This window comes from Daldinia vernicosa, assembly GCF_022497035.1.
Source record: "Daldinia vernicosa strain CBS 139.73 unplaced genomic scaffold F5Y00scaffold_6, whole genome shotgun sequence".
NCBI classification, from domain to species: Eukaryota; Fungi; Ascomycota; class Sordariomycetes; order Xylariales; family Hypoxylaceae; genus Daldinia; species Daldinia vernicosa.
This window is the reverse complement of record NW_025953922.1, coordinates 460,233-486,132: the sequence shown is the minus strand read 5'-3', so window position 1 is coordinate 486,132 and position 25,900 is coordinate 460,233. Positions and strand designations below refer to the sequence as shown.

The following is a 25,900-nucleotide window of genomic DNA, read 5'->3' as shown; positions in this document are numbered from 1 at the left end:
CCCAGGCATTCCTTTTCCCGAGGCCGCTATAAAGCTTCTCTTTGGCATAACTAGCCAAAGGAAACTAATAGGATATCAGTATAATCACGCTGCTCGTGTCCTTATAGTCCATTGCCTTCACGAGGCGGATAATTAACTCCCCTGTTCCGGTGCCTATTACGAAAAACCCTTTTAAGGAAAATAGCTTTCCGATCAAGAGACGGTCTGTTAGGTCGTCCAAGATTATGGCGTCCTGTTAAGCGAGGTCCCTTGAATGCTAAGGAACCGGCTCAAACGGACTGGTGACATGGACTACACAGTACCTATACCAATATACCTCTGCTCCGCCGCGTAATCCTTTTCTAGGATGCTGAGACGGCCGTAGATCTCGTCACGGTGTAAAGCTCGTTCAGGACGAACTAAAGGTTCCGTGCTCTGTGTTTTCCTTAGGTCTTCGTTTCGAGCCCCATATGCAATGGAATTATCGGAAGCACATGTCTCCTCATCTAATTCGTAATATTTGCTTCTCTTTTCTTTAAGAGGGTTACTGCCATGCATCACCTGGGGGTAATACATCTCATTGGTTTTCCATGAGTCGTTCTTGGAATGGCTAGGGAATTTTGAGCGGTAGAAGTTATAGACGATGGGAAGACAAGCGCAGATGATATATAAGAAAAGCTCCAGATTCGCCCATAGCCAAGCAAGTGTCAAAGTATCTGGGGGAAAATTATTAGTCCGGTTACGCGAATATCAGGCTATCAAAAGTCCGAGTCTTTCTATCAACTTACACGTAGCATTGTCGGGGTTCATAGTGCCGGTATAGACGACGCGTAAAATACCAAAGGCAACAGATCTAAAGAGGTTAGTTAGCAAGATCAATTCAAGGAGTATGTAACGATAAATAGGAACTCTCCAGTACATACGATATAGCTAGGAGAAATAGAAAGGATATCACAAGTTTACGTCGATAAGCCATCTGCAGCTTCCATACTTTCCGCTGGACCAAAGCTATGATAACTACATCTATGAGTATGTTGATAGTGCCCATGGCCATATATAATGCCACAGCGTTTATCGACGTGTGAATGATATTGACATCCCATTGTGCTTTTGCCGGGATAGTAGTGAAGATAAGACCGAACGTGTACGTGAAGCAAGCCTCTATAACGAGGATTGTCATGATGCGTGTAAACAGAAAGAATTGCGTATCGACATCAAATATGCGTTTATAAAATAGCAAAACCGAGATCTTGGAAAACGCAACGCTGACCGTGTAGAGAACTTCGCCCGCGAGTCCCGTCTATTACTAATAATATCAGCTTTCGTTTATTGATGGGGGGAAAGAAAATAAATGATATAGGGGTAAACCCCACCTTCGCACATGTATTCAACTGCGAAATCGTATACTCGTCGATGCGATAGCCTGCTAAGGTACATAGAAGACCGGAAATATATGCCCCAGCGCCCGTAACGAATGCTGCCAAGATGGCCCAATCGTCCCACCAAATAATCCTCTTCCGGTGATGATGAATGAAACGCAGAACTATGCACGCGGCTGCCAGCAGCGTAAAAGGCCCCGGAACAATATTGATGACCAGGAAGTCGCGATTATTTCCTTTCGGTTGGATAGGCATGACATATAGGTAGGCAAGATGTAGATAAATATTCGCTTGGAAGAATAAAAGGGGGTAATAGGGGGGAGTTAAACATCTGAGGAATAGAACTTTAGAACTTTAGAATAATATTTACCTAAGAGTTCAACATAACTATCGAAAAGTTCCAATTCTAAGGAGTTATCTAGCAACTAAAGGGGGATATAAATAAGTGCTTCTGATTTCCTTAACTAACACAGGCTACACTTCAGTTCCCTTCAACACTGCATGTTATACACCACCTCGCAGGACATATACGCACCTTGGTTGGGGGTCACACATCTGGGTTGTAGCCTTATCTCCGATATCCCTTCAACACATCAACGAGGCTTAGTCTACGCCCGACATCTACCCTACCCTACCTACACCCTTCGGTTCGATCCGCGCAATTGCGTCTGTAAGTAAGGCGCCACGAACTCACACTTATGAGTAGCCTGTCGTCGCAATAGTGATCGAAACAGGGGATGGTAACGTGATTGGCGCTGATGATAATACATCCGTGTACACTTTAGAGGCCAACAAGGCGTGCGTATTTATGTCGGATCGAATAGTTGGCAAATGGTTACATTGCTATTTGACAACTGTGTGCGGACACGGGATGTTGGAGGAGATGTCTAACCTAGATGGCTTTCTCCATTGAAAACATCCTCGCCTCTTCGAATAGCGAATATTAATATAATTAAATGAGTAGTTCCCCACACTTTAACTTTAAGAGAGATGGACTGATCTTATAAGATTCAAGAGAGTCGGTGATGTTCAAAAATGGCACTAGCATTGACTTAAAGGCCGGCAGCCTTCAACAACAGCGCATCGATTGAAGAAACTACGCTGTATAGCAAATCGATAATATACGATACAGTTATAATTATTATCAATGATATAGTCGTAATAGGCGTCATTAAGGCTCAGATGCACCCCTGTGCCGCGTATAAGATCCCTGCTACACGTGGGCGCCAGGTACAGTTACGTCACCACTCATCGCGATATAAGAGACACACCTCTAATACAATCTTTCAAAGCGGCATTGTCTTGACTTCACCGTGACGGGCAGACTTGATTATCCTTAGACTAATCCTCCTTGAATCCAATTATATTACTCCTCAAGCATATATTTTAAAAGACTATCACCTTATTTATCTAGTTAGTTACTGGATATTTCTAAAACTACGCATTAACACTTATACATCATTATCATCGTCATTATCGTAGTCCACCTTTCACAATGGCCAACACAAACCAATTCGACGTAAACAGGCTCTTCGGAGTCCAAGACTACGTCGCAGTAGTCACCGGCGGCGGGACCGGGATAGGATTAATGGCCGCGCAGGCACTCGCCGCGAACGGCGCCAAAGTCTACATCACTGGTCGGCGGGAGGAAGTGCTCGAGAACGCGGCGAAAAGCCACCAACCGGCCAAGAATAGCGGGCAGATCATCCCGATCGGGCCGTGCGACGTGACCAGCAAGGACGACCTAGAGAAGCTGGTTGCGGATCTGAGCAAGCGCGAGAAGTACATCAACCTCCTGGTGTGCAACGCCGGCATCTCGGGTCCGAAAGCCGAGCCGGAGGACGCTGAGGCGGAAGATCTCAAGGCTAGGCTTTGGAATAACGAGGATCCTAGCGATTGGCACGATAACTTCAACACTAATGTTACGGCGGTGTACTTTACCACCGTGGCCTTCCTTCCGCTGCTACAGCAAGGCGTCCATCCGAAAGGCCCTCTTGAGCCTTACTCACCCTCTGTAATTACCATATCCTCTATGTCGGGCATCATGCGACATGCACAGGGCCACTTCAGCTATAACACGGCCAAGGGGGCCACGGTGCACTTGACAAAACTTATGAGCGCAGAGTTCCAAAAGGCCGGAATCAGAGTCAACTCCATTGCGCCGGGATATTTCCCTAGCGAAAGTGAGTTATTTCAGAGCTTCTATCCCCTACATACCCCTTTCTCCAACCAGGTCGATATCGACGACTGCCGAGCTAACAACCTTGTTTGCTTCAGTGACCGCTAAGAGCAGTGATGATAAGCAGAAGAGCTATGTGTCGCCAGAGAAGATCCAAGATAAAGGCCACGTCCCGCTAATGAGAGCTGGACGTGAGGAAGAAATGGGGATGACGGTACTATATCTCGCCAAGAACCAATATGTGAACGGGGAGATCATCGCGGTGGACGGTGGGGTCCTAAATGTTGTGGCAGGACGGTAAAGAGCCTGTCCATCCGCCAATGCTACCTCACAATGTCCCAGATATGTTAAATCTAAAACTACGGAACGATGCACCGGTATTGGGACCGGTGTTGGATTGTAATAATGAGGAAATTTGGGTATTGGTGCTATATTAGGTTAAAAAACTAAACGGTTAGATAAAAGTAAAAGTTCAATGAATGGATGTTGTAGTGTGTATTGAAAACTATTGTTTTCTCTACCAGTCAAAGTTCGTATTCTGTTCTTAGGTATGAAAATTATAAGAGTCTTATGACCTCGAATAAAGTTAATATAGAAATAATCGCCTTAAGAGGTAGGGACCAAACGTAAATAATTTATGACAAAGACTTGAGTAAACGAGGCAGGTATGATAGAATGGATCTGTACCTACATGTAGGTTTCTGGAAGGAAGGGCAGGGTGATTACATAATCTCTGATGAGTCAATCAAGTCATCTCCAATTCTTGCACCGTTGGGTCGATTTTACTTAATTTGCTAACGCTCTTCTTAATTTCTGCGACTTCTTCTTTTCGCAAACAGTCGAGATAGGTTTATCCCATCCTCAACTGTTATGCCTAAGAAAAGACATAATAATAAATACTCGAAACCTCCTTCAGTAGCTCCGCCATCACTTGCGCTGTCCTCCTCGTCGAGGGCCACCTCTAGTAAGTCAATCTCTTAACTCCCGCAAACTCCGAGCGTACGCATCGTGACTAACAATCACCGCGCAGATCAGCATGGACGTTCCGTCAACCAACTTCTAGCCGACTTGCGACGGACTAGCATAAAACAAAATGGCGCTTCGAGTGATTTCCCCGTAGCGACTCCTACCGTTCCGCCTTCGATCCGCCAAATCCTCCAGATTCCCGAGACACCCGCTCCAGCACCCCGACGGCCTCAACGTCTCCACGCGCATGGTCGACGGGCACCCCCAGGCCCACCGCCACCGCGTAGCTGGGTATCGTTAGCGCAGTCGCGACATGCCCCCGCCGACCTCGGAAGAGACCTTGGAGGGCATATTCAGCACTGGCCCTTACCGGGCATCTATACTCCCGCCAATGGCAGTTTCGTGGATCGGCTAGTACGACGGATGGCCCTAGATTGGGAGCAGCAGCGGCATTGGAATCAGTTTTATCTATATACGCTACCTAGTCAATTACGGACAACCTTGATTAGTTGTATCTCGGAGCTTCATGAACCAGGACTGTCTATCAGCGACCTGCGACTGATCCTTACTGGCCCTGCAGATGAGAAGCTCGCACAATACGAGGTAGAAAAGCCCGATTTGGATAAACTAAACGGGGACATGTTTTGTTTGGACCTAAGCGGCTCGGTGGGGAAGTCGATGTCATTGAAAGAGTTAGGCGAGTTGCTCTATCCTCCAGTCACAGTCGAGCTTGATCTTCAGGAATCGTGGGAAGCTCCAGAACCCGTTTCCGGGCCGGTTAAGCTCTTACCGAACTTAACACAGCTATCCCTCGCAGTCGAGCCCGGAAATGCGCCCGCCGCTTCGTGGAAGCAGCTACTTTCATTAGCTAGCAAGTTACAAACACTTACGCACCTCGATCTGTCTGGCTGGCCGGAACCATCTTTGACGCCAAATGCAAAATTTGCGAAGATGGCGTCACCGTTAACTGGAAGAAGCGTCCAATATGGTGGCACCGGGCCATATAGTCATAATTTAGACGGCGACTGGTCGGAAGCGATACTGGTATTGAAGCGTCTAAGCAAGTCTCTATATAGTTTAGAATACCTCGATTTGACCGGATGTGGGGATTGGTTCCCAGCATTGAGAGTAGAGTCAGATGGAGACTTCACAGTCGATTTTATTGACTGGGTGGGTGACTGGGGGAAAATCACAACCCTGAGACTTTGTTCCGGGTATGCCCTTTCGGACGATTCATCAAGCGGTCAAATCCTCCGGTTTGCGGATTGGATTGAGTCTGCGACAGCAGTAGAAAAGCATATCAGAACACAGCGGTCAGGGAGGGGTCGTTGGATCACCGTGGAAAAAGATGCCCTTACAGACAGTGAGAAGGCGGTTGCAGAGAGCCAACGACGCGGGGTGTCGTTATGATGTGGCTATAGATACGGAAAGGCATGTCATAGCCGAGAGGACCAATAACTTAACTTTAGGATACAATTAAAAGCCTTGAATTTTGAAATACACCAAGACGATTACCAGCAAATAATAAAGACGCAAAGCCAAGCTATTCGACACCTCTCAACAATTAGAATAAAGGCATCCCACGATAGCTTTCTCACAACTGAATTACTTTATAACATATCTACCTACTGATCTACTGTGTAACTCTGGCTATTTCGAGATTTCTGTTAAACGCTTCCTCCTTGTGACGCCGTTTCAAAAGGCCGCCAAGAAATATTACCGTATGGCCACGGATTATTCTCACAAGAACACTCTGCGGTGGCTGGGGCTATTTAGTCCCTAACCTAGCTGCCTAGTTGCCTACCTGTAACAAACGAATCACCAACCGGGCTGCCGGGGTTGACTGGCTATAATACAAGGTGTCGAACAGGTTTTACAGGGGGGTCAGTTCCCTTATGACGCAACGCTAGTGAACAGCCAATCATAGCGACCGACATGGACTAAAGGAGGCAAAACTACTCCGTGACGCAACTTGCTGCCCACTCAGATGCGGCCTATGAATACTAACACATGCATGGCATGTTTTTTGATCGCTGGTACTTACAATAGAACGAACGATAGAGTACATGATGAGTTTTCCCTCGTCTCGAAGTAGACCAGACAAGGTATAATTGTACATACATACCTACGTATCGTATACGTATGCCGAGTAGATGTCTATTACCAGAGTAGACCAAAGAAGCCCCTGGCCATTCAATTTACAAGTGGAATTCGGACGAATAAATGGTGATCTTTCGGAGTTATTTCTTTTGGGTAGATGATGCATGTTATACATGTGCTGTATGTATATCACAAGGCTGTTATCCGATGGCCATATTAAGTAGCACATACGACATTCATAAATTACCCATTGTATTCGACAATGTAATAGTTTGCTTCATCATCTTTGTTCTTCGCTTTAATTCTTCTATTCTTCTAATTATTTAAATTCATATTGAGTCTCGCCAGCTGAGACTTTTCATTTTTTATTTGTTAAATCAATTAACACAAACCCCTATCTGAGGCTATATCTAATTGTCAGAGGACCAACTGATCAGAATCACCCCAACATCAATCAACTAACCTACGGAAATATGGCTGTAAAACGCGGTTATACTAGACCACTAATGGTGGCTATCCCAACCATCTTGTCGCTGGTGGGATTCGTACTGGCAATGATAGCGCTCTTTGCTGGCTCCGGATCGCAGCAGCAATCGATGGAACAATATCACATCATTGCCGTATGTGCCCAACACCCATAAGCCATAATTCATAAAAAACCTCAAGCTAACCGCATTTCTAGATTAACATGTCCACTTTTGGTCACGATCTCGTACCAACTGCAAGCTCTTCCGGTTCCCAACCCACGGCCACCAACGGCGATGGGTTTGGTTGGGATGACATACAAGATGGACTCGACGACATCGAAGGCCAGATCGCAGACGAGTTGAACGGTATCGCAAATGATATCGCCGACCAACTTTCCCGCGAACTAGGTATTTCTCAGTGGTATAGCATACACGTCACGACTGCTTGCGAGGGCAACTTTGCGCCGAATGCCACTTCGCCGGGTGCTTGGTACAATACGACCAACTGCACAGCACAGTCCGCAGGAGGTAAGGATCATCACCATCCTCTTTTATCAACTAAATAAGGCTGATATATAGCTAACGCCTTGCTTCTAACTAGTTCAATTCAATCTCACCGACATCCTCCAGAAGGAGATCAGCGCCGGCCCCCTAAACATCAACGCAGCCAATATCCCGATCCCAGACTCGATCCAACAGACCATCGACTACGTCAACAAGTTCCTGCTAGCAACATTCATCCTCTTCGTTCTCGGGGCCGGCTTCTCCGGCCTATCTTTCCTGTCGTGCATCATCACCCTGACGCTAAGACGCGAAGTCATCGGGAGAGGAGCTATCCTCGTCAACATGGTGCTTGCCGCACTAGCCGCCTTGTCGCTTGCGGCTGGCGCCGCGATCGCGACGGCCATCTCGAAGAGAGGAGCGTCCGAGATCAACGACCAGGGCGCCGAGTACGGCATCTCCGCCGTCGAGGGCACCCAGTTTATGATTATTTCCTGGGTGGCGTTCGCAGTCATGTTCGTGACGTTAGCATTCTGGACCGTCTCGTGCTGTATGCCGCGCAGGCAATTTGGGCCGACGGCGTATAGGGAAAAGAGTCCTCGAACGAGCACGGATAGCAACCGTGGCTTGTTGGGCATCTTTCGGCGGAGGCACTAGGCTAGGGAGGTGGGATATGAGAGGATGATTTTAATGAGCACGAGTGTCGTTAAGGAGTGACTGACTAGGACGACGTTATGAGCTTAGCCTTTGAGAAAACATAATGATTAGATGACAGTCACGGCGCATAGATTTACTTAAAGACTTGTTAGATACCACCATCACTGAATATTTTATTGAATCAATCCACCCATATAATCCATATAGCCTTGACACCTCCTCCACCATCACTACCCACAACCCCGTGGCTCTCCCACAGAAGCTCCAAGTTGACGAGTGAGTGGTCGGTCGGAAAGGCATCCACGAACGCCTTGACAGCGCTGTCCAAGTCCCACGCCTTCCGCAGCTTCTCCATCAACATGCGTATTCCTCCCGCCAAGTCGATGCCGACATCCGTCTTGCTCTTCTCCAGGACCCCCGCCGCGCGGAGGAAAGGTTGTCTCGCGCGGTGCGAGACGTGCGAGTACGGCGACTCCGTCTTGGCCAGCACCACGACGCTGACCATCCCGCGCAGCATCATGTGGTACGCCGCGTAGCAGAGCCGGGGCACGTCGAGGAAATCGGCGGCGATGAGGATCTCGGCGATTTCGCTCGGCGGTACCGCGGCGCCGTCTTCTAGTCCGAAGGCTGACGTGGCTGCGGAGGACCCTGTGTGGAAATATACCTAGTTAGTTACTAGTAGATATCTTTCATTTTTATATAATCTTTCAATTTTATATACCTTGAGCGGTACCTTAGTAGTGAGATGATAGATGGTGAGATACTTACAGCCTTTGTACATGTATTTCACGACGAATTCCATGATTTTGTCGTCAATTTCGTAGAGCTTGATTTCCTTGGTCCTGCTCTCCTACTTCTAGTTAGCATTGCCATCGACAGAACGAAGATAGGTAGGTGACACTCACCAAGAATGGGCCGGCTAGTGCCATTCTAAAGAAGTTGCTTTCGCCAGTAATCACATCGCTATGGACCCGCCATTCTTTCTTAGATTCGGGCAGCAAAATCCTTATATCCGTAGGTCTAGGAACATTTATCTGTTAGAAGAGTAGTTTCCCTTGTCTCTTTCGGAATCGGATACTTACTTATTTTCGTACGTTGGCGCGGGTATATAATCCAGATCGAAAGCCGGGGTAACCATCCGTTCCTCTATTATTCGAGATGGGTGACGGTGGTAGCGGTTGAAAAAGCTTGTTACAGATTCGTTCGACATGTTGAGTTGTAAGCTTTGATGAGATGTTGGTTGTTGAATATTAATTAATAATCTTGGTGAGATAATCGAGTATTGCTAATTCTGAAGCAGTAAGGCCTTGGAGTAGTAGATTCTTGAAATAGGAGTCTCGAAATGGTGTAGTCTCAAGCTTGTTGATTCGCAGTTGTTCCAAGACGTTGTGATAATGAAAGATGAAAGAGAACGGAGTGGACAAGGACTGGGTGAATCGGGCTACTTATAGGGTAGTTTTAGGACCATCAGAGAGAGGTTGAAACGGTATGACTCCCATCGAAGTCTAACTCACTGTTAGTAACTGTTAGTATAGGTATTAGAGTTATAATATTTGTCTACTTGAGGTAGTATCTGGTTACGAAATTTTCAGACGACCGAATCGTCCCCGTAGCTCGGACAGTCGCAACGCCCATAGCGAGGAAATTGCTAAGAAATAGGAGGTCATGGCTAACAAAGTTTGGCATATGAGCATGTGTAAACAGGGCCCTTGAAAAAAATTCTTTAATATTCTCTCGTGCCAAGGTTTCACGGACTCGTTGCTTAAGTATATTTCTATTCGGTCCTTTTCTTGTTTATATTTACTCATTGGGAGGGCTGAGCAACGCCCTTTAATTCCGCCAACGAACTTTATATGTTTTAATAACGTTCCCTAAGCGTGATGCTTAGTGCCTATACACATGGACTAAAACACCGTTCCTATAGTAATGATATTGATGATTATTAATACAGCTTAGTCTTAACAGATCTACATGCAGATGTGAGGCAGACTATACGTCTCACGGTCACGTAGTTAAACTTAATCCGAGATACCTCTCTGGTGGCTTACGTGTTACCCCTGAGCTACGCACCGCCATGATAATTTCTCGAATTTTAGTGATCAAACCGATATTGCTATAATAATACCAACATATATTTCAATTCCATCATTGAAGGTACCCTCAAGTCGGTATCTCACGTTTGTTTGTCTGTCTTATGAGGTGGAAGGTGTGGCGGTGTTGGTCAGTGTGTAAAAGGGGGTGGCAGAACGTTCTTAATAGACCTCAAATTAGGAGTACAAACCAAGATATCACAAGTAGGAACCTCTGAAACGTTCTATGTCGCTAAATTAGGCATTTGTAGTTTAATCCGATCTAGTAATCAGAAGAGCACGTCACCGAGGCTAAATTACTCGTATGCTAACTATATACCTAGGCAACGGTAGTAAATATCAAAAGACGTACGTCATCCTCCAACCATCATATCATGACTCTAGCTACATAGTATATCCGTTGCCCAAGGTAAAATGAATATCAATGCATACTATACTTTAATTCCCTGTAAACCAAGCCTGTGCACGGATGTTATTGTTGCTCAGGAATATCGCTAGCAATTATTCCATGCAGAATCCCTCTAGCTAGAGAAAATGGAAATAATCATAACTTAGCTCGCTATGATAAACAGGTATAATATATACACATACTAAAGTCCTCGAAAAGACCGATTCAATGGCGGTAATAACAACGCTACATCTCCATGCATTAGGTACGCGCCATCACAGCATCGCCACAGAAGTAAAAAGTATATTTTACCCCTTGACTCATCATACCGTAGATGTATCACTCTACAAGCCCAACCCCATGAGTCATCAACCCTCTCCCTTCTTTCTATCCAAGGGGTTCGCTGACTCTATCCCAAGTCTAGCTTATGCCTCGTCGTGGTATATTCACCTAAATCGAGTGGAGTTCCGGACGCATTACTCTACACGTACATATACATACAAGTTGTCCATTCATCATCACCCAAGAACCCCTCCAGTGCCTGTGTATGTCTTCTTATACCTGGTGACCCCTTCCCTCTCTAAGAGCCCAACTTTTTATTGTAAGAGCCCCCCATGAATACGCAGGAAACCAGAAAAAATGGCAATAGACCTCCACCGCTGTTCCGTTTTTCATGCAAAAAAAATGCGTGCTATGTTTTATGAGATGCGTGACTATTACTTCTCCGATTTCTGTTTTCTTTCTTCCTCTTCCTCTTCGCCAAGCTCCTCATCTTTATCCTCCTCGAGGTCTTCCTCGATTATCTCGGATTCCGAGAGTGCGGGGCCTTGTGCTCTGGTTGGGATCTCACCTCCGCTCATCTGCCACTCCATTAGCCGGGTGAATTCACTGTGCGGGTTTGCGCTGAGTTCCTCGTAGGATCCCACTTCGGCGACCGTGCCCTGGTTAGATAACACGATAATCTTCTCTGAGCGCTTGATCGTAGAGAGCCGGTGTGCGATCGAAATAGTTGTCCTCCTGCGGCCTTTGAGTAGTCCCGCTAGAGCTAGGTTGACTGCTGTTTCGGATTCCGCGTCTAGAGCTGAAGTAGCCTCGTCTAGGATGAGAATGTCAGGGTCTTTAATGAGTGCTCGTGCGATAGCGATACGCTGTTTCTGCCCGCCCGAGAGTTGTGCGCCCCTGGGGCCGACTTGCGTCTCGAGACCCTGGGGAAAATCGGCAATAAATCCACAGTTAGCCTTTTGCGCGGCCGTTATTATCTCTGACCTCGTAGCGTCTGGTTTTCCATAGGCGATATTTTCAGCTACCGTGCCCGAAAACAGTACTGGTTCCTGGGATACCATGCCGATGCGACGTCGTAGCGACTTCGCGTTCATCTTAGTAATGTCCATGTCGTTGATCTTGATGGTGCCAGAGGTAGGGTTGTAGAACCTCAGTAATAAAGACGACACGGTCGATTTTCCTCCGCCTGAAGGGCCAACTATGCACACATTAGTGCCCGATGGGATCTCGAAATTCAGGTTGTTGAAGATCATCACAGCAGGACGTGTAGGGTAGGCGAAAGAGACATTCTCGAATTTGATGGGTCCTTGTGCTGATGTGATTTTGAACCCCTTGGTCGAGGAGATAGCTGGGTCCCGATCTTGAAGTTCGAAGATACGCGTAGCAGCGCCGACTCCTTTCATTAGTTCTGAGTAAAAGTTGGCCACGCCGAATAACCCGCCACCGGCCCAGAACGTGTACATGACAAAAGTAGTGAGATCTCCAGCTGTCATTATACCGTCTCTCACGAGATTTCCACCGAACCAGAGCAAAGCAATTATCGTCATGTTACCCATCCAGGATGTCCCAGAAAAGTACGACGCATCGTATATAGACTGCTTCTTCCCGAGATCAAAGACCTTCCTGACCTGATTGTTATACCGACGGACCTCCTGGGCCTCACCGACAAAAGCCTGACTGGTCCTGACATTTCCCAAGCGTTCTTCCGCGATCTTAGTAAGAGTCCCTAGGTTCTGCTGCATCTTACGGCTTATCCTCCGGATGATGCGAGAGTACACGAAAGAGGCGCTACCGATGAAAGGGGCAGCGAGCAAGATAATAGCAGTGAGACTGGGGCTGATCCAGGCCATCAATGCGAGTCCCGCAACGCTGTTCACCATCGATCTTAATCCGTCTGATACATTTTGCGTAATACTCTTGCCCACTATAATAGTGTCCGTGCCGAGCCGAGAAATCAGATCACCGACCCTGTTCGCATCGAAAAATTCGGCATCCTGGCTATACGTCCTCCTGAAGAGCTGCGATCGTAGGCGTGTGACGACTCTCTCGCCGACGATTCGCAGCAGGACAATACGTCCAAAATTAGCGCACGCGCCGAGGGTAAGAGCCAAGCCGAAAACAGCGAAGAACTGGTAGAGTGATAGGCCGAACATTTCTGTTTCTGCAGGAGCTTTCGCAGTAGCAACATTCATGACTTTGCCGACAACTAGGGGGAGCGATACGAAGAGGGCCGAAGAGAGAAGTAGCAACACCACGGCAATAGTAAGATTCTTTGCCTCTGGCTTCGCGATCTTGATGAGGCGCCAGATCTCGTCGAACGAGGCCGAGCTTTTCTTGCCATCTTTTCCATCGTGGGAAAGACGAGCGCGTAAGTTGACCTGAGCCGCCTTCGTAGCTTTTTCACTTTTGCCGAAACCCTCGTAGGATTGCGCAACGTCTTCCACAGTCTTAGCCGCCTTTGAAGCAACGATGCTGATGTCCCTCTTTTCGTTATTCGGTATGGTCACATTAAGATTATTCTCTCGGTTAGACGGTTGATTCGTAGATATCTGTCTCAGCACACCAACTGGCGATTTCCATGGCGAGTTCGATACTTGTATTCGTGACGTAGAAGTAACGCCGAGCCTCGGAGAAAAGGCTGGCGGCGTTTGCGATCGGATGAGGCGAGATGAGTGATAGTTCGTCTTGAAAACTGAAGGAGAGGTCTGGAAGAGCGGCTGTGACGGAAGTTCCGGAGCAATTGGTCGTCTAGGAAGGGCGCAGAGTACATGACATGGTAAGAGGGCAGATTGGTGAGAGAAGCTCTTTGCGACGCCGACACCGCGTTGCGGGAGGCTTCCCACTACAGCGCGGCCCAATGCTCCCGAAGGCATCTTGTGCGCTTTATTCTCGCCGGGTCGTCATGGATCGATGCAGGTGTGTTCCCTTGCGCAGGGTTCGCACCATCGAAGCGAAGCTGACTCGAGCTTCACTGTCTTTTATTTTCAACTGTGCAAGTTTCGTTGGCAACCTCGGTGGTAAAAAAGAAAGGAAAAAAAAAAAAGTTGGGAACAATGCCGTCATCCGTACCGAGTAATTCACTAAAACCGCTGAAGCTTCGAATTGCTTATGCATCATCCAAGTACTTGCGTATAGAGTTAATCGGCATAACTCCGGTATATTATCTTCAATTCCTTGTAGAGTCTAGTGCAGAGTTACTACGTAAATACTTGGATACTTAGGTACCTAAGTACATAGAAGGTAGGCCAGTGTGATTCGCGATGCTTGTCAAATGTAGTTTGTATGTCGAAGTGATCTCTTGGGATGTACGTGGTGAGAAGATACCTGGGTATTTAGCTTTGTTTCTGAATGGCGTGAATAGTATATTCTGCGCCTTATTCTGCGGTCACTTCTAGGAATAACTACACTGATATCATACTAAGGTTGAAAAAGCTCCGGGTAGACTTCTGATAAACAATCTGGATTCTACTCTTCTATGAGGAAGAGCAAGCAAGCTAGCTTCTTGAAACATAACATGCATTGCCAGGAGTCTATCCACCGACACTGTAACAGTGCCTGCTTTATGAGTACCTAGGTAGTTAAATAAGGTCTATAATTATTCTGCATAGGTTGTAGCCATACGCCTATACCCTAAGTAGAAAAAGGACGGTATATCCTTGGTGAACAAGAATACCTAGCAAGCTCATATAATTTTGGTATTAGAAATCAAAAAGAGCCACCCTGAAATGCAAAATTCACATTAATATACATCGATTCGTCTCCACCCTCTACTCAATATCTTCAGGATATCATTTGGGGGACATGCGCAAAGTTAGTTCGAGCCATGCCCGCCAAGATTACGAACCGCTGCTGTCCCTACGAAGCATTTCGGCCACGTCCGAGTCGATGCCATCATCTTCTCCTAAGTCGGGAAAATCATTGCCATCATCGAGCTTGCGTTTCTTAGACCCGTTCATCGTAGTTGGCACCGACTTATACTGGACGCTAAGATTAGCGTGAGTGTCGGTATCCTCCACGGTGGGCGGTTGGCCGGTGGTTTCTTGGGTACTACCTGTATTGTCCGTCATGTCGGTGTTTCCCGGAAAGTCCGGTTCCATAGGTGGTGGTGTGAGTTCCTCAATCTCTGGTCTATCAGGCTCTGGATCGGGATGATCATTTTGGCCATTGCTGAAGTAAGGCTCGTCATCTGGAAGTCCCGCCATAATTGCTCTCTCGACCTCAGTCTTCTTATCTTCCACCTCCATTCTTCGTCTTACGAAAGTTTCCAGCTGATCTTCCTCGGATATTAGTGCATTTCTGTTGCTGTCTAGAACCTTCTGCAGAGCTGCAACAAGCTCCCGGCGAGCCTTCACACATTGGTCTACTGCTCCTTCCGCCTGGGCTAGTGTCTTAAGCAATCCGCTTAGACGGGCAGCATACACAGGGGCAGAAGGTGCAGTGCTTCCAGGGCCCAATAATTTGTCATATTCTTGATTGGCTGTGTTAACGGTGGACTTTGTACTTAAAAGTAGCTTCGTCACATTTTGCTGAGGAGTTGTCAGGGGGGCTAGTTCCGTTGGAATGGAGGCGGAGGCGGACCCAAATATTGAGCCACCCAGCCCGGCCTTAGCGGTACCGCGGGCCTCATTGATTTCTTCATATAATTAGTATGATACTTGTATATGACATTAGGAAACGGAGGTTTACCCTGGACGCGAGCTTCTATCGCTTCTAATATTGGCGTCTCAAAGACAGCGCGTTCTTTCCAGACGTCAACGACCCGTTTGATCCTTTGCTGTATATCGGCCGATGCACCCTTATAAGCGGTGGCGACGGCTTCCGCAATAATAGGAGAGAATGCGACAACGAAATCATCTCTATGACGAGCTTTCGTCTGTTGTGCAACCTCTACAAAAGTGTTAGGTTTTGACGAAATAGGGGCAATTTGTACAAGCACAGCAGCTTGGGGGGGTCCATATGAGTTGATAACACTTACCATTGGCAAGATAGATGAGATTCAATCGCTTGTGACTTGTAGAATCTCTAAGGCGTTGAAGCCACAGTTGCACTGTTCGATCTGCATGGCGTCTGATGTCCGACAAACAAGTCAGTAATTATCTACTAGGCAGCACGGATTGCTTAATGGGCATGTGCTCGAGTTTGCCTACCTATGAAACATGATCCACTGGGATACGGACACAATGCTGTCTGCCGCCTCGGAGAGGGCAGAGAGCTTGGCCAACACAGCATCGTCCGTGTAGGCCATGTCGACTTGTTGAATCGAGGATTTGGAGTAAGGATTTGGAGTAGGGATTTGTGCTGGATTGAATTGGGCTCTTCCGTGAGTGAATTGGAATGTAGTTTACTTGATGAATCAATCTACAGTTGGCTACCAGGATTTCATCTTGACGCGGGCTGAAGACGCGCAGATATTGCTTAGAGGTAGTCTAGCCTACTTGCGAAATATCATGAGATAAGAGAAAATAACTCGAGTCCAGCACAAAACAGAAGGTGGTAAGGCTGGTAAGAACCACTTTAGACAGCTGCTTGATTCTGCTTGTTTGTTTTGTTTTGTGATATCTAGCTTTAAGTAGTTGTTAGAGGTAAGATGCATAAAATGGAAGTTAGTGGAGCTATGAGCGGGAACGTACATAATACCGTCGATCTCAGATGATTGGAGCACGTGATTAGCGTTGTACACGGGCTATTTTTACCAATTATATCAATGGGAAGTTGCCATCCTTTTTTCCAAGGCATCAACGTCAGGTAATTTAGTACGTACTTAGGTAGATAGTACCTGAAGCGATAAGACGTGGACAGTGCGCATCACGATAATTCCGCGACTAACGCCTTGAACACACTGTGTCCTGATCCATCCATGCATGCAACTGTAATCTGTACTTCATACAAAACATTCATACTTGAGGCTACAGCTTAAGCCTTGCAAGAGTGTTAAGACTTGTTCTTGCATATTGTTAATTCTCCCAAGAATCTCTACATAACAACCTCGACGTACATTGCTGGTAACCAGAAACCACCTACAATCGTATTTAAAAACCTAATCGCATTGCTGTTGTCAATATGGCAGACAGATTCCCGTCGCTAGACGACTTTGATTCTGGTGGTAAGTAGAGCTACCCCCTACTTTTTTGTTTTAATCTGGCAATAGGCGCTCACTCCCAATTTCTCTTCGCTAGCCCAGACCGAGATCCAAGATGTCGGTTCACCATCAGCCGACGATTTCCTCGCTCGAGAACGCGCTCTCCTTGGCGATGACGCCACGCAGTTTACCACGGGCAACGAGTCTGCGGCCCTTGCGGATCCCTCATCCGACGATCTTCTAGGAGGCGGTGCCGAAAGCGCCCAATTCGAGAGCCAATTCCCTGATATCAACACTTCCAACGAGGTTCGTAACTTCTGAGTTAGCCGTAGCAAGATTTTGTCCTAATGATGACCAATGAACAGCAAGTCGCACCTGGTGGTACTATCACTGGCCCGTCCGTCAGTTACAACTCTGGCTTTAACGCTTATGTCGGGGAAGAAGAGGAACCTGAAGTCATCAAGGAGTGGCGCGAAAAGAGGGATGCCGCCAACGCCCGACGAGCCGAGCAGTTCGCCGCCCAGAAGGCCGAGACCATCAAGGAGGCTCAACAGAACATTGATGATTTCTACGAGAACTACAACAGCAAGAAAGAGAAGATGATCGCGCAGACCCGAAAGGAGGCAGAGGAATTCCTAGCTAGCCGAGACGATACCACTTCCGGCGGCACGAGCTGGGAGCGCATTGCTAAGCTGGTGGATGTGAGCGGTAAAGGCCAGAAGGGTGGTGCGAGTGGTTCGGGCAAGGAGCGCTTCCGTGAACTGCTGATGAGCCTGCGCAAGGACGAGAAGGCCCCCGGAGCCGAAGGATACTAGACATGCCCTTAACACTAGTATGCACGAAGATGACCAACTAATAGAAGTTACCAGCTAGCTGGTTTATTAACAGCAAATCGAGGGTGGATTACTACTACCAACGTAGGCTGTACTTAGAGAAAACATTCATGTACGAGTAAATAGCAGGCATTTCAGAGGCTTCTTGTGCCTTGGGCGTAATGGACTGATTCACATCAAATTTTATCATCAATTCCGCGACTTCCTGGATATAAGAGGGTTGATTTATGAAGGCATCAAAACTAGAAGGAAACTCGTAGGGATTGTATGAACAGCCGTATATTCTCCAGCCTGATAGGACATATGTGGTCGTCCTCGCTTCTCTCATCTACAATGCTATTCGTAATCTCTTTTCCAGTCTAGTCCTTGCCGAACCACGTGTTGTAGCCTGCAATCTTGCGTCCCATCATATACATAGAAGCTGTAGTTATTGTTAGAATTCGCCGTACTGATATTTGTAATATGATGAACGAACCTCCGAAAGTGCTCCACATCAGGACCTGGTAAGGAATAAGTAGATAGGGGCTTCGCGGGTTCTGCGGTATATTCCGTTAGTCGATAACTGCCTCCGACGGAATGCAAATGGACAAATTAGGCACATACAATCCACCAGAGTCGGACGTGATTTCTATAAGCTTGCTGGTAGAATTTCTGGTGTTGGGGCACCTTGTTGGGGGCGTTGATTAGACTATACGGCTGGTTAGTATACGTCAACGAAGCTAACTGGGTCTATCGTAAAGATATTTGAATCCGCGCATGGACGGAATGAGGCCATTGATGTTCAGATGAACGGTCGCAAGGATATTTGGTTGTAAGGTGCACACGTACCCCATTTTGTAGATGTTCGAGGGTCGTTCGGAAGCAGAGTTATGGATTCGAGAGTGTAGAAATAGAAAGAGCTGTTGTCGAAAGCTTGAATTGAAGCGATTCAAACATCGAATGATTGGATCTCGGATTAGGTAGTGCTCTGATATGACTAAGCGTTAAAACCTCGGCTAAGCCTTGTAGCTAAACCCCACCAGCCCACTAACCCCCCTGTCCTAACTGCGGTCCAATGGGCGCAACTACGATTTCTTCATTGGCTTATTCCGTACGTCGAAAAGTACCGAAATACCTTACCTAAGCTATCAATCCTATCTAAGCTCATCTTTCAAAATTCTTTCTTCATGCAGCTACTATTCACTCTCTACCTTCGGGACCCTTTCTTCACCGTTTCCTCCTCTTTTTGAGGCTACTCCAGTTGACTAAGTCATCTAGCAGTATGTAACCGTGTGGCAGTAATGCGATTGGTGAGCAAAACTCTTCGAGATGTGAAGCCAAAGCGTTTTGTCCTCCATCCTCGACTCCCACTTTCGCTCCAACGCCCTCGGCTGCATAGACAGGGTATTCGGTTGTCCTCCCCGGAATTTGGAAAGAATTCACGGTACTATTTCTCAGCATCGTCCTCGAACAGCTCGGAAAGTCCTTTCGATGTTCTCGTGTCGGAACTATCCGGTAAGGACCAAGTGACACAGAAGACGCCTACCCAACAACAGAAGCCGAACCTTCCTCCCATTCAAGAGACGAAGCTATTTGGGAAATGGAGAGCTCTGTTGACCAACCCTTACCGTCTCTCTGTCGAGTCTGACCTTGACCGGCGCGGTCCCGCCAAAGAATGGCGCAGCCAACTGTTAGTAGACAAATTCGAAAACCGCAACGATCTCGCCTTATGGAGTGTTCTCCTGGATTACCAGAAGAGAGTCAATGGGGACCTAGGCGTTTGGAACGTCTGGAGAGGCCTCTGGGGTCGCAAGTCGCTGTACGATGTCCAGGATCCGCTTGCGCCTGCGTTTTGGCGAACAATGTTAGAGGCCGCAGTGAAGTCTAGGGAGGCCAAGTTCCTAACGAGCGTTTGGATTTACAGCGAGTGGATGTATGAGGTGCATGGTGTCAAATGGCCGCAGCTCTACTCGACAGTCCTGTCGCATTTTTTACGCACTCACCAACACCATCAAGCTCTGCAGTGGCAGCTACGATTGACTCCAAACTTCTACCCGGGCGCAGACGAGTTTGCGAGCATAATCAAGCAGTTTGCAACCGACAAAGAGCTGTACCGTACTCCTATTCTCGAGTCTCTGTACATAGTAAACCCCGATCATCAGCTGTATGATATCCTCGTCCCATATCTGTACGACTTGGGCGCGTCCCGGCTAGCGTCACGATGGCGACGTATTTGCGTTCGACATGACGATTTACCTCTGGCACATGTTTCCCCTAGGCCTTTCTTAAGATTTCTGAAGGGATACTTCCCTCATATGCCACTTCATCCCGTAGAATCTGCCGCGATCGACAGCTTGAACTTCAAGCCAAAGGAAGATACGGAGAAAATTGACATATCTCGGGAATTCGTGAATCGCGTGCACGGTGAGACGTTCGGCATCAGCGTCAAGAATTATAACGATCGACTAGGAGCCAAGTGGCTCGCCAGCTCCTGGGTTAGTTTGGACACTGCCATATCGACAATTTCCGCTTTGGGCATCAGTGAGATTGGACCGTTATCGTTGCAATCAATCGCGCTGAGAGAAGGAAAATCAAAGGGCGTATTAAAGCGCATCGAGCAACTACGCGAGCAGGGGATTTCAGTTATCGAATCCAACTATTTAAGATTGGTCCTTTATCTAGCGAAAGCCAATGATGATGAACTTCTTCTTGATCTTCTACATAGCGATCTTCATCCAGACGTATTTGATGATGCTGAGTTACAGTCTCACCTCGTTGTCTCTACGGCTAATTCAGAAGATTGGAGAACTCATCGGCTTATGTTAGCTACGCGGTTAGCAGTGATGGATAAGTCGAATCGGCAAACAGCCAACGCACTTGCTCAAACTTATATCCTACACAAAGACCGAGCAGGGCTCTCGAAGCTTTTAGACGATATGAAGGCAATGGAAATTGCACTCGATTCCAACCAGACAAGCCTCATTTTTGAAAATTTAATCAGCGAAGCCAAGTCAACATTTCTGCCTGATGATTCAGTCTACTTTTACCTACCTATCTGCCGGCAACTCGCGGCTATGGAAATTCCAGTACCCATTCACTGTTGGCGGAAGATACTGTTCTGTCTCGCTCGGCAAGGCAAAGTAGACGACCTGGAAAAACTGAGTATTGAATTGGCAAATATGTTTACTTCCTTCCAGTCTTCTCGTCCCGGTTTCGTTCCCGTACACCCGGCCGATATACCGGAACCTATGAAACAACCGTTATCCGGTGTCGAAAATCTTCTGGGTGTATATATTCCTTTGGACTTGCCAACCCCGACGCCTCTGCATCCGTTGCACCAAATATTCGATAATAAGCTATTGGGGACTATTTTACGCTATTCATTTCACCCCTCCCCGAAACGATCTGGACAAATCACTCCCACGCAAGGTCATCGTCAACGGTATTTAAATTTCGGCGGCAGTCGAGGTGTCAGATTGCTACGGGCCCTTTACGACCGCGGCGTTTTTTTTGAAAAGCCACACCTAGCTGCTCTGATTAAACTACGCCTAATCGACTTCTATGGGCCTGGTTATCCGACGAAGAGGGTATGGCAGTTGGCCAGAGCGAGCAACAGGCTAACGTTAAAGGAGATGAAATCTTGTCTGGATGAGGCTTGGGGGGAAGAACTCCTTCCACCGCTAGAAACTCTCCAAGAGGAGATTGAGGCTCGCGGGCGGAAGGTGATGATACGAAATGAACAGTATCTACAACGTATGGGGAGGACAACACCTCAACTTCATATCGTGTTGTAGTATAGATCTAACGCCTACATGTACATATAAAATATAGAGTAAAGATACCCAGGGATTTATATAGATGATAGAAGAGAGAGTATACACCTTCGTAAGACGGAATTAAGATTTAAATAAGCGTGTCTGATACAGGATTTCGTCAATGCCTCCCATGTCCATGATAGGTGGCTCGACAACTCTAGTTCGAACAGCTCGGTGACATGACCCGAGCTAAAGTATGATATACCGTATTTCCTACATACCTCCCAAACGTACAACAATCATAACCCAGAAATGCTCTCTCATTAGCCCCCGTCACCTCCCCCATCGGTTCCTCCATCCGTCCCTCCATCATTACCACCTCCACCTCCACCTCCACCTCCACCACGATGGCCTTTCGGTTTTAAGGCCAGGAGTATTATAGCGCCGACGATGAGCAGGACGAGCAGGAGGATAAGCTTGCGCTTGGTAGTCTTCTTCTGGTATCCGGCGGCGACGACGAGTTCGCGGTCGGCGCCCTTGACGTCGGTGGCCATGCGCTCGACGTTGTAGTCGATGCGGTCGAGCATCGTGCCCTGGTCGATGACCATGGTCTGCAGGTCCCGGAACAGGTCCGATAGCTCGATGATGCCCTGCGCGATATCCTCGATCTCGCGCTCGCGCTGGAGGATCACCGCGTCGTTGGAGTGCAGCTGGCGCTGCTGCGTCGTCTGCTGTAGCGCCGATTGCGAGTATGACCGGTCGGCGTCGGATTCGAGGAGAGATGGGTCCGCGGCGTAGTTGTTGCTGCTGCTGCCGCTGCCGCCGAGGGGCGTCGAGCTGCGCTCGCCGATGGGGGATGTGCCGCCTAGGCCGGACATTCCGCGGAGCTCTGGAGTGAGTGTTAGCACTAGGAGTCAGATCGCCGGCGTATTCGGAGGCGGAATTACTCTTTAGGTATGCGCTTTGCTTTTTCCTGAAGCCGGCGCTTGCCTCTTGCACTCGCGTCGCAAGGCTTATTTGTATATTCTTGGCCATGGTCTCCTCGGCCCTGGTCATGGTGCCGCTCTGCTTGCCGTCGCGCACCATCTGCTCGACGCGCTGGATGCAGCGATGGCAGTCGTGGAAGGCCTTCGTGATGCTCTGGGTCAGGCGCTCGATCTCGCCTTCCTCGGCCTTCTTGGCCTCCTCGTCGTTGAAGCCGGGTAGCACGTGCTTCTGATGTAGGCGCTCGAGGGTCTGCGACTTGCGGGCGACTTGGGCGAGCAAGTCGGAGACCTCGTCGTTGATGTCGGCCCAGCGCGGGGGTAGCAGGTCCATCTCGATGACGGCGTCGCCGTCGTCGTGGTAGTCGGCGCCCGAGAGCAGACCCTGCTGGTCCTCGGCGCTGGTGCCGCTACCGCGGGCGAATTCCGGGAAGCCATTTCTGTCGCCGCTGGGGCCGGGGCCGTATCGCGTCTTCTTGGCCGGGTGGTGGGCGTAGGATTGGCGGTAGGATATATAGCTACATACATTAGGTTTCGGTTGTAAGTCTTAAGCGACATCATGGGTATATATATATAATGAGTGGGCTAGGCTCACAGGTTGGTGCGGTCTCGCCACATGGCGGACGCGGATAGAAGGTGTTGACACCCTCACTTTGGCTATTCCGATATCGATGGGAGAGGAAAGGAATTGGGTATGGGAGACGATACGGTAAACGTGGAAAAATGATGTTATGTTAAAGCGTTAAGCTGTTAGTAATCGGACGATAAAATCGAGCGTCGAGCGTCGAGTCTACATAGATTATTGTATATTGTGCCTATTGTACAGATTTACAGCGTCGAATGTACAATACCAGAATACGTATAATTGCCAGCTCCCTTACAGCTGACGTAGCTCCGACCAGTCTGGCCCGTACTCTCCTTTTTGGGTTCAAGGTTGCAGGGCTGACGAGCATTCCGCATTCCGCACGAGCAGAGCATCCGCATATAGATACGTGCATGTAGATTCAATATTCGGGTTTGATTGGCATTTAAACGTGCATTGATGGTTCGGATAGATGCAAGTCAATACGTTAGCCTATTACACGTACCGACCTGCCAACCTGTATGTACATCTTATAGCGCACGGTCCTTCTAGTCGCACCATACTACATACACTATCTGACTGAGGTATGTACATAGGTACCTAATATGCATTTGATTATGTAGGACTTGGTAGGACTTTAGGTAAAGTTATATTGTATTAGACTACGAGTGGCAGTAAAGATGAAAATATAATGTTAGAAGTGACTCAAGGTGTAATCCACGTCACTTAGTATAATAAGGTATGATAAAGGCCGTAATGTATGCTATATAAATAGGGCCTGCAAAGCCACCAGTTTTAGAATAATCAACGCACTTTTTAACTGATTACCTAACTAATCTACATACAAAAAATAAAGAGATCAACCCTGCTCAGCTTAAGGTACCTCTCGGCAGCCCCTATCCGTACAACGTATTGTACAAGTCTAAAGCAGCTTCCCCCCCTTTTACGTACCTGTATCTTTTAAGGAGGTACCCCCTAACTACTGCCCCTAATAACTTCCCGTGCCAATACACTACATACAAAAAGCCCCTCCATCATCCACTCTCTCCCCACTATTTTTATTTTTATGGAATCCAGCCCTGCCTTGTTCCTAATATTATTGAGCCAACCCTTGACGCTTCCCAAAACCAGAGAGGCCCTTCTTCCTCCTTGGCAAACTTGCATCTTCTGTAGTTAACTGCGATAGCGAACAAGTGACACTCGTTCTTTTCGCTCCCTTACAACTTCATCATAAACCTATACACAATCTATCGCATCTCGAAAACAGCTCAACCATGGTATGTCTCTATTCAGACAGTCACTGCCAACCTAGAGAGAACCCCGCCGATGAGGGGCTCTTAAGGAGGTAAAAATAAGGCTCGCGCTGACCTCGTCTTCTACCATCACAGGCCGATTCTCTGACCGAAGAGCAAGTCTCCGAGTTCAAGGAGGCGTTCTCCCTCTTTGTAAGTGTTTCCCAGACCTATTATGCTTCTTTGCTCTTCATAGCTATTGATACTAGCTACCGAATTGTCTCGCCTTTGATGACGTACCCGCTAATGGCTCGCGTAGGATAAAGACGGTGATGGTAAGTTACTATCTCGATTATCTCGATATTGGTAGCCATACTACTTGCCATACTACTTTTGCTTGGATCGACAAAAGCAATTATACCGCAACTACCTCTGCCTACTTCGCCTGCCTCGTGGCTCTATACCGACGAACCAAGTCGACTAACCTAAGACTGCTAGGACAAATCACAACAAAGGAGCTAGGTACTGTCATGCGATCGTTGGGTCAAAACCCCTCCGAATCTGAGCTTCAGGACATGATCAACGAAGTCGATGCCGATAACAATGGAACCATTGACTTCCCTGGTGAGTTTGTTGCTGCCTGGCGCAAAGTCGTACCACCTCGGAGCCTTACTGACGTTGGGGTCGCACAGAATTCTTGACGATGATGGCACGCAAGATGAAGGACACCGACTCCGAGGAGGAGATTCGAGAAGCGTTCAAGGTTCGAACATGCTAGCCACGAAAACAAATACCCAGCTGCTTATATTCAAATAGGTTTTCGATCGTGACAACAACGGCTTCATCTCTGCTGCTGAACTCCGCCACGTTATGACTTCTATTGGAGAGAAGCTCACCGATGACGAGGTTGATGAGATGATTCGCGAGGCTGACCAGGACGGTGACGGTCGCATCGACTGTAAGCAAACACTCCCCATCAACTAAAGTTCTGTCCATACTAACTCGCGCTACTAGACAACGAGTTCGTCCAGCTAATGATGCAGAAATAAAATGGAGAAAGAAAGCAGGAACTTGTTAGACCTTAGCTAACATGTTGCCGTCATACCCACTTCTTATGTTGCGATGAGCTTTTTTTCTTTCTCTCGGGACCGTTGTCAGTGGGACGCTATTGATTGAGCTGGCATTGCCAGCTCGGGTGGTGATATACACATGAATGGTGTTGGGCTGAAAGACGGGCAGGATCTCCTCCACCAACGGCTGTCTTGACTCTATATTTCCCGATAAAACAATAGCACGTCAATCTTGGTGCGACTTAACGTCCCCTCCCACACTATTTTATTCTCGTGAAATTTATAGGTCTCTAATCTTACGACCGGAGCCTTGTAGTTGTCCCTAGTATGGCATTCCATTGGCATGAGATGCCGTCTTTCATCCGGGATTACTCGTACGATGACATCCTCCATAACCT

At 47.7% G+C, this 25,900-nt stretch overlaps 12 protein-coding genes across 12 annotated transcripts; 6 read left to right on the top strand and 6 right to left on the bottom strand.

Moving 5' to 3' along the window:
- Window positions 1-291: 291 nt before the first annotated feature.
- F5Y00DRAFT_258422 (uncharacterized protein) lies at window positions 292-1,613 on the bottom strand (the record flags this gene model as incomplete). Its single annotated transcript, XM_048010701.1, has 4 exons — window positions 292-695; window positions 768-832; window positions 903-1,279; window positions 1,353-1,613. 4 exons carry the CDS (start codon window positions 1,611-1,613, stop codon window positions 292-294), a joined length of 1,107 nt encoding a protein of 368 aa, XP_047868505.1.
- A 1,046-nt stretch (window positions 1,614-2,659) lies between these two features.
- Window positions 2,660-4,163, top strand: F5Y00DRAFT_227037 (NAD(P)-binding protein). Its single transcript, XM_048006422.1, has 2 exons — window positions 2,660-3,541; window positions 3,636-4,163. Exons 1-2 carry the CDS (start codon window positions 2,854-2,856, stop codon window positions 3,836-3,838), a joined length of 891 nt encoding a protein of 296 aa, XP_047868504.1. The 5' UTR covers window positions 2,660-2,853; the 3' UTR covers window positions 3,839-4,163.
- A 39-nt stretch (window positions 4,164-4,202) lies between these two features.
- Window positions 4,203-6,169, top strand: F5Y00DRAFT_175933 (uncharacterized protein). The gene is made up of 2 exons (XM_048004930.1): window positions 4,203-4,501; window positions 4,568-6,169. Exons 1-2 carry the CDS (start codon window positions 4,408-4,410, stop codon window positions 5,911-5,913), a joined length of 1,440 nt encoding a protein of 479 aa, XP_047868503.1. The 5' UTR covers window positions 4,203-4,407; the 3' UTR covers window positions 5,914-6,169.
- Window positions 6,170-6,849: 680 nt separating this feature from the next.
- On the top strand, window positions 6,850-8,319 carry F5Y00DRAFT_175930 (actin cortical patch SUR7/pH-response regulator pali). Its single transcript, XM_048004929.1, has 3 exons — window positions 6,850-7,223; window positions 7,286-7,598; window positions 7,672-8,319. Exons 1-3 carry the CDS (start codon window positions 7,077-7,079, stop codon window positions 8,226-8,228), a joined length of 1,017 nt encoding a protein of 338 aa, XP_047868502.1. The 5' UTR covers window positions 6,850-7,076; the 3' UTR covers window positions 8,229-8,319.
- F5Y00DRAFT_273150 (uncharacterized protein) lies at window positions 8,320-9,438 on the bottom strand (the record flags this gene model as incomplete). Its single annotated transcript, XM_048013121.1, has 4 exons — window positions 8,320-8,876; window positions 8,997-9,078; window positions 9,134-9,248; window positions 9,311-9,438. 4 exons carry the CDS (start codon window positions 9,436-9,438, stop codon window positions 8,410-8,412), a joined length of 792 nt encoding a protein of 263 aa, XP_047868501.1. The 3' UTR covers window positions 8,320-8,409.
- Window positions 9,439-11,373: 1,935 nt separating this feature from the next.
- Window positions 11,374-14,067, bottom strand: F5Y00DRAFT_175922 (P-loop containing nucleoside triphosphate hydrolase protein). The gene has a single exon (XM_048004928.1). The coding sequence runs from the start codon at window positions 13,859-13,861 to the stop codon at window positions 11,423-11,425; it is 2,439 nt and encodes an 812-aa protein (XP_047868500.1). The 5' UTR covers window positions 13,862-14,067; the 3' UTR covers window positions 11,374-11,422.
- A 437-nt stretch (window positions 14,068-14,504) lies between these two features.
- Window positions 14,505-16,575, bottom strand: F5Y00DRAFT_227031 (DUF618-domain-containing protein). Its single transcript, XM_048006421.1, has 4 exons — window positions 16,136-16,575; window positions 15,964-16,055; window positions 15,675-15,875; window positions 14,505-15,621 (listed from the first exon to the last, which is right to left on the bottom strand). Exons 1-4 carry the CDS (start codon window positions 16,231-16,233, stop codon window positions 14,825-14,827), a joined length of 1,188 nt encoding a protein of 395 aa, XP_047868499.1. The 5' UTR covers window positions 16,234-16,575; the 3' UTR covers window positions 14,505-14,824.
- A 280-nt stretch (window positions 16,576-16,855) lies between these two features.
- On the top strand, window positions 16,856-18,092 carry F5Y00DRAFT_227030 (clathrin light chain). Its single transcript, XM_048006420.1, has 3 exons — window positions 16,856-17,091; window positions 17,165-17,373; window positions 17,433-18,092. The coding sequence occupies exons 1-3, from the start codon at window positions 17,049-17,051 to the stop codon at window positions 17,880-17,882; spliced, it is 702 nt and encodes a 233-aa protein (XP_047868498.1). The 5' UTR covers window positions 16,856-17,048; the 3' UTR covers window positions 17,883-18,092.
- F5Y00DRAFT_227029 (uncharacterized protein) lies at window positions 18,093-18,824 on the bottom strand. The gene is made up of 4 exons (XM_048006419.1): window positions 18,729-18,824; window positions 18,504-18,588; window positions 18,376-18,436; window positions 18,093-18,321 (listed from the first exon to the last, which is right to left on the bottom strand). The coding sequence occupies exons 1-4, from the start codon at window positions 18,731-18,733 to the stop codon at window positions 18,260-18,262; spliced, it is 213 nt and encodes a 70-aa protein (XP_047868497.1). The 5' UTR covers window positions 18,734-18,824; the 3' UTR covers window positions 18,093-18,259.
- Window positions 18,825-19,018: 194 nt separating this feature from the next.
- On the top strand, window positions 19,019-21,761 carry F5Y00DRAFT_227027 (uncharacterized protein). Its single transcript, XM_048006418.1, has one exon. It carries the CDS (start codon window positions 19,181-19,183, stop codon window positions 21,671-21,673), a length of 2,493 nt encoding a protein of 830 aa, XP_047868496.1. The 5' UTR covers window positions 19,019-19,180; the 3' UTR covers window positions 21,674-21,761.
- Window positions 21,762-21,957: 196 nt separating this feature from the next.
- On the bottom strand, window positions 21,958-23,527 carry F5Y00DRAFT_273146 (t-SNARE; the record flags this gene model as incomplete). Its single annotated transcript, XM_048013120.1, has 3 exons — window positions 23,213-23,527; window positions 22,582-23,135; window positions 21,958-22,523 (listed from the first exon to the last, which is right to left on the bottom strand). Exons 1-3 carry the CDS (start codon window positions 23,233-23,235, stop codon window positions 21,958-21,960), a joined length of 1,143 nt encoding a protein of 380 aa, XP_047868495.1. The 5' UTR covers window positions 23,236-23,527.
- Window positions 23,528-23,994: 467 nt separating this feature from the next.
- F5Y00DRAFT_227021 (calmodulin) lies at window positions 23,995-25,804 on the top strand. The gene is made up of 7 exons (XM_048006417.1): window positions 23,995-24,477; window positions 24,589-24,645; window positions 24,752-24,767; window positions 24,931-25,056; window positions 25,125-25,195; window positions 25,249-25,390; window positions 25,447-25,804. The coding sequence occupies exons 1-7, from the start codon at window positions 24,475-24,477 to the stop codon at window positions 25,479-25,481; spliced, it is 450 nt and encodes a 149-aa protein (XP_047868494.1). The 5' UTR covers window positions 23,995-24,474; the 3' UTR covers window positions 25,482-25,804.
- Window positions 25,805-25,900: the final 96 nt, after the last annotated feature.

What these genes read in the sequence shown, in the direction of transcription:
- F5Y00DRAFT_227029 (XM_048006419.1), bottom strand. An exon ending in ACGTCCGACTCTGGTGGATT is followed by an intron (nt 18,437 to 18,503) that starts GTATGTGCCTAA and finishes AATATACCGCAG; the next exon opens with AACCCGCGAAGCCCCTATCT. An exon ending in GATGTGGAGCACTTTCGGAG is followed by an intron (nt 18,322 to 18,375) that starts GTTCGTTCATCA and finishes CAATAACTACAG; the next exon opens with CTTCTATGTATATGATGGGA.
- F5Y00DRAFT_175922 (XM_048004928.1), bottom strand. Translation starts at nt 13,861, where the DNA reads ATGCCTTCGGGAGCATTGGGCCGCGCTGTAGTGGGAAGCCTCCCGCAA.
- F5Y00DRAFT_227021 (XM_048006417.1), top strand. An exon ending in TGGAACCATTGACTTCCCTG is followed by an intron (nt 25,057 to 25,124) that starts GTGAGTTTGTTG and finishes GGGGTCGCACAG; the next exon opens with AATTCTTGACGATGATGGCA. An exon ending in AGATTCGAGAAGCGTTCAAG is followed by an intron (nt 25,196 to 25,248) that starts GTTCGAACATGC and finishes ATATTCAAATAG; the next exon opens with GTTTTCGATCGTGACAACAA.
- F5Y00DRAFT_175930 (XM_048004929.1), top strand. Translation starts at nt 7,077, where the DNA reads ATGGCTGTAAAACGCGGTTATACTAGACCACTAATGGTGGCTATCCCA. An exon ending in AACAATATCACATCATTGCC is followed by an intron (nt 7,224 to 7,285) that starts GTATGTGCCCAA and finishes CCGCATTTCTAG; the next exon opens with ATTAACATGTCCACTTTTGG. An exon ending in CACAGCACAGTCCGCAGGAG is followed by an intron (nt 7,599 to 7,671) that starts GTAAGGATCATC and finishes GCTTCTAACTAG; the next exon opens with TTCAATTCAATCTCACCGAC.
- F5Y00DRAFT_227037 (XM_048006422.1), top strand. Translation starts at nt 2,854, where the DNA reads ATGGCCAACACAAACCAATTCGACGTAAACAGGCTCTTCGGAGTCCAA. An exon ending in GGGATATTTCCCTAGCGAAA is followed by an intron (nt 3,542 to 3,635) that starts GTGAGTTATTTC and finishes TGTTTGCTTCAG; the next exon opens with TGACCGCTAAGAGCAGTGAT.
- F5Y00DRAFT_175933 (XM_048004930.1), top strand. Translation starts at nt 4,408, where the DNA reads ATGCCTAAGAAAAGACATAATAATAAATACTCGAAACCTCCTTCAGTA. An exon ending in CTCGTCGAGGGCCACCTCTA is followed by an intron (nt 4,502 to 4,567) that starts GTAAGTCAATCT and finishes ATCACCGCGCAG; the next exon opens with ATCAGCATGGACGTTCCGTC.
- F5Y00DRAFT_227027 (XM_048006418.1), top strand. Translation starts at nt 19,181, where the DNA reads ATGCGATTGGTGAGCAAAACTCTTCGAGATGTGAAGCCAAAGCGTTTT.
- F5Y00DRAFT_227031 (XM_048006421.1), bottom strand. Translation starts at nt 16,233, where the DNA reads ATGGCCTACACGGACGATGCTGTGTTGGCCAAGCTCTCTGCCCTCTCC. An exon ending in TCTCATCTATCTTGCCAATG is followed by an intron (nt 15,876 to 15,963) that starts GTAAGTGTTATC and finishes ACACTTTTGTAG; the next exon opens with AGGTTGCACAACAGACGAAA. An exon ending in GATAGAAGCTCGCGTCCAGG is followed by an intron (nt 15,622 to 15,674) that starts GTAAACCTCCGT and finishes AATTATATGAAG; the next exon opens with AAATCAATGAGGCCCGCGGT.
- F5Y00DRAFT_227030 (XM_048006420.1), top strand. Translation starts at nt 17,049, where the DNA reads ATGGCAGACAGATTCCCGTCGCTAGACGACTTTGATTCTGGTG. An exon ending in AGACGACTTTGATTCTGGTG is followed by an intron (nt 17,092 to 17,164) that starts GTAAGTAGAGCT and finishes TCTCTTCGCTAG; the next exon opens with CCCAGACCGAGATCCAAGAT. An exon ending in ATATCAACACTTCCAACGAG is followed by an intron (nt 17,374 to 17,432) that starts GTTCGTAACTTC and finishes ACCAATGAACAG; the next exon opens with CAAGTCGCACCTGGTGGTAC.